Source organism: Pygoscelis adeliae, unplaced genomic scaffold (genome assembly GCF_000699105.1).
Source record: "Pygoscelis adeliae isolate BGI_AS28 unplaced genomic scaffold, ASM69910v1 Scaffold160, whole genome shotgun sequence".
Lineage (NCBI taxonomy): Eukaryota > Metazoa > Chordata > Aves > Sphenisciformes > Spheniscidae > Pygoscelis > Pygoscelis adeliae.
This window is the reverse complement of record NW_008824035.1, coordinates 1,759,867-1,763,466: the sequence shown is the minus strand read 5'-3', so window position 1 is coordinate 1,763,466 and position 3,600 is coordinate 1,759,867. Positions and strand designations below refer to the sequence as shown.

Below are 3,600 nucleotides of genomic sequence, written 5' to 3'. Positions count from 1 at the left end.
TACACCATTGATCTGGGCTTTATGCCTTGCCTGAAACACAAAAGACACCCCTCGCCAGATCTCAGCGAAGGCTGAATACACACTCATAATCTAATGGAGAGACAAACGGAGGATTTAGGACTGGATCTCAACAAGTATGGCAAGTTTTACTGAAATGATATTTAAGGCACCCGAGCTATAACCTTTGCAATAATACAGTTCCTATCAGAGCAGGACTCAAGCAACTTACCCACTCTAACCCACCTTTATCCAAGTCTCGCTGATTACCTTCTGTGTTAAATAATTTTAAAAACATGGGTCAAAGTTGTTTCATAGCTTTACTCTCTCAGTAATGTGCAACATGAACATAATAGTGTTATTAAGAAGTCAAAAATAACTTAACACAATAGCTATATAAGATTCTCCAATGCTCAGACTTTCAGCAATTACTTTTTGTTAAGTTCAGAAAATTAGCATATTTGTTAATCAAATTAATTTAAAAAGTAGCTTTTCAAAATAAAAGCAATGCTTTAAATAAATATAGTCTTTTTTATAACCATAAAACACTTAGTCCTGTTAAAGGTAACACAAATACTACACTCAAGCACAGTACTTAAATGATTGAAATGAATGTTGTGAGCATACATGAGCTGGACACTGGGAGGGACGAGGATGCATTGCTTCGTGACATTCTCCGTCTCCTTTCTACAGCGGAACAAAGAGGCGTCCAATTCTCAGAACTACCCTACGCATATGACATGTGTCAGGATATTTGTAACTGCTGCACAAAAATGCTGGTAACCTGTTTTTTCCCCAAGCTATTTCTCTACACTACATCTGTAGCAGTTCTGCAGCTTTGCTTCAAATTTCTAGCACAGCATGATTCTCAACTGCAACAATGTAAGGCCAGGTCCTGCTTGCTTCATCCAACTGACTTCAACATCTAAGCAGAAGGTGGCAAGCAAGATCTGGCCTCCCACACCTCCTGCAGTAAAGCTCACAGTTTGTGAAATCTGTAAAACCTTCCTTCCAATACTGGCACCACTGGGTGTTTCAGAACGGCCTGAAGCTCACCTTCAGAGTTCATGATCTCCGAAGGATATTCACAGCTCTCCTCGTAACTACGGGGCTGATTAGCTATGTTCATTACTACACGAGTTAATGCCTATCAGCAAAGACGGTAGCTGTCCTGCAGATCTACAAGGTAGCAATGATTTACTGGAATGAAATAAATCAGCTAGTTCTTACGTTAGTACGTGCTATCTGGGTGTATCCTGAAGAGCAGTTTGCTAAAACTCAGCGAAATGTACACCTCAAATCTAATCATAATCTATCCAGCAACTCTGACCATTTAATATCTCGTTTACTTGGTTTGAATTGTTCATTAAAAATCACGTTCAGGATCTGCAGCAAACCGCTGTTTTTGCCCTCACAAAAACAGCTGTCGGTGACATTTGTTGTTCTATTTTGTTTGTTTAAACAGCGTTAACAGTAATGTAACCTATAAGTTAAATGATAAAAGCTGGAGAGTAAAATAAAGCACAAAACTGATACAAGTACTCTCTATTTGTTTTGATCTTCAGAATGAACAGGCCTATTCAAAGATGACAAAGGAATAAATTAGCAAATGGCTAATGTAATGCATGAAAGGGCGTCTACAGGATTTGCATGTGCGCACACACACGCACTTGCATACAGACAGCTTGGCTTCATTAGAAATCTCAGTACCAGAGTTTAACTTAGATAAATTAACTGCATTAAAATACTGACGTTGTGAGGATTTTAATACTATCAACACCCTGTAGAGGGCATTGCTGTGTGAATTTTTAAATGCTTTAAAAAAATAGTTTAGAGTTATTGAAATCTGTGACAAATGCGACAGCTCTGCCTCCCCTCACAGCCTCCCGTTCTCATCCCCGGTATCCTTCTCCTGTATTGCCTCCAGGCACCGTTTTGACTTGGCATCCGCGTGCCCACTTCCAGTTTTGCTCAGTCCACATGACAGGCACGCCAGCTGGATCTGCTTCATGTTCTCCAGGGCTTCGTTCTTGGCATTCTTCAGGAGATCTCCTTGGCCCTGAGGATGCACAGACAGACACGCAGGAGAGAGTCAGGGATCGCACACATTGCTCGGGACCGAAAGCGGCAATACTGCTCTCGTGCCTCTGCCATATTGTTCGGTGCCGTGGAACAGGACCCAGGTCCTGTCTCAAATCCCCTCTGCCCCCCGTGAATGCCAGCCCCCGGGGAAGGGACTGAAGCCCTTTTTGCAGCCTGGCACCTGGCTCGGTGGGGAAGGCAGCAGCCGGCACAGCGTGCAGGGTGAGAGGGACAGGCACCAGACCCCCACCCCCTTCCAGGTCACCCCCTGGGAGGTAATTTGGGCCTGGCCCTGAGGAGCCCGTCACTCCCAGGAACCCAGCCCCACGGGGGAAAGCATTTCCTCTTCCACAGTCAACAGCGAGGACCTGCCAGGGACGGGGGCAGCGATGGCACACGGTACCCCCTTCCCCGTGCCACTGCTACGTCCTCGCAGGAACACCCCTGGCGTCAGATCCCACATGGCAATGACGGCATGTCCCCAGCCAGGGGTCCCCTGTGAGCTCTGAGATGCTGGTTACCCACCCCTCCTTGCACCTGGATTTGCTACCCAGCCTTGGGCCCTCCTTTAGCAGAGGCAGGCCAAACTGCGCACTTGTAAGAAGCACAGCACCCTGTAGTGCCACACTGAATCCATCCGAACCATTTTGTTTGGGACCTTTGAGCAGGCGAATGGGAATGAGAGAATTCATGAGCAAAAGCCTGTTTCTGTATCTTCTCAGAGCGTGTAAAGGTGAGGTGACTAACAGGATGTCAATCCAATTTGTAACTATCAGGAAAAATGTGTTACATGAAATTTGTATTAAGGAGTTGGTGTTCAGAAATGCCAAAATGAATATTTATGCAATATTGAGATCTCGAGTGCCGTGAAGCAACAAGATTCTGGTGCTAGAGGATACAAATAAATAAAAGCCGGAAGATGCATCTGGTTATTAAAATTCAGTATCACTAAGAACCTGAGCTGCTCTTCTCCTAATGTCACCCAAAGTACAGCTTAAAGTACACCACCCGCTGCAGCTGGTTATACGCATATTCAGAAGGAATACCTCCGCTGACTGAAATGTCACATTCGCAGCCCTGCAACCTAGCCTGACCTCCTGTGAACCACAGACGCTTCGCGGGGTCTCAGAGGAGACCACAGATATTACAGCAGGACCTGGGGCACACTGGAGGGGTGACTGATCACTGACCCTCCTTCGGTTTTCAAAACAAACCAGATGTGTTGGATGAGTCACAGCAGGACACCTTCCAGCAGTGGGAGCATCTCTCTGCTCTCCCTTTCCCCAGAGCTAACTGGAAGGATTTATCCCACACCAATGAGCACAGTTCCCTTTTTGCCAGCGCCTGGCACCAGACTTGCACCGCCTGAGTCCCCATAAACAATGTTCACAACGAAGAAACAATGCTGGCTTGCAAGTCCCGCTGCGCTGGTAAACACCACGTGGGAAACCACATCAGCCAGGGATGGCAGCCCGTGCCCGAGAACGTGATTGCCTCATCTCCCGGTGACATGCATTTGTC

General features: G+C 46.1%; 1 protein-coding gene across 1 annotated transcript in view; it reads right to left on the bottom strand.

The window, feature by feature from the left end:
* Positions 1-312: 312 nt before the first annotated feature.
* The window catches only part of PLCL1 (phospholipase C-like 1), a 44,857-nt gene continuing 41,569 nt past the window's right edge, over positions 313-3,600 (bottom strand). The window contains exon 5 of the mRNA XM_009331556.1: positions 313-2,056. Within this exon, the coding sequence (XP_009329831.1) occupies positions 1,874-2,056 (183 nt within the window). The 3' untranslated portion in view covers positions 313-1,873. The remainder of the gene's footprint in view (positions 2,057-3,600) is intronic.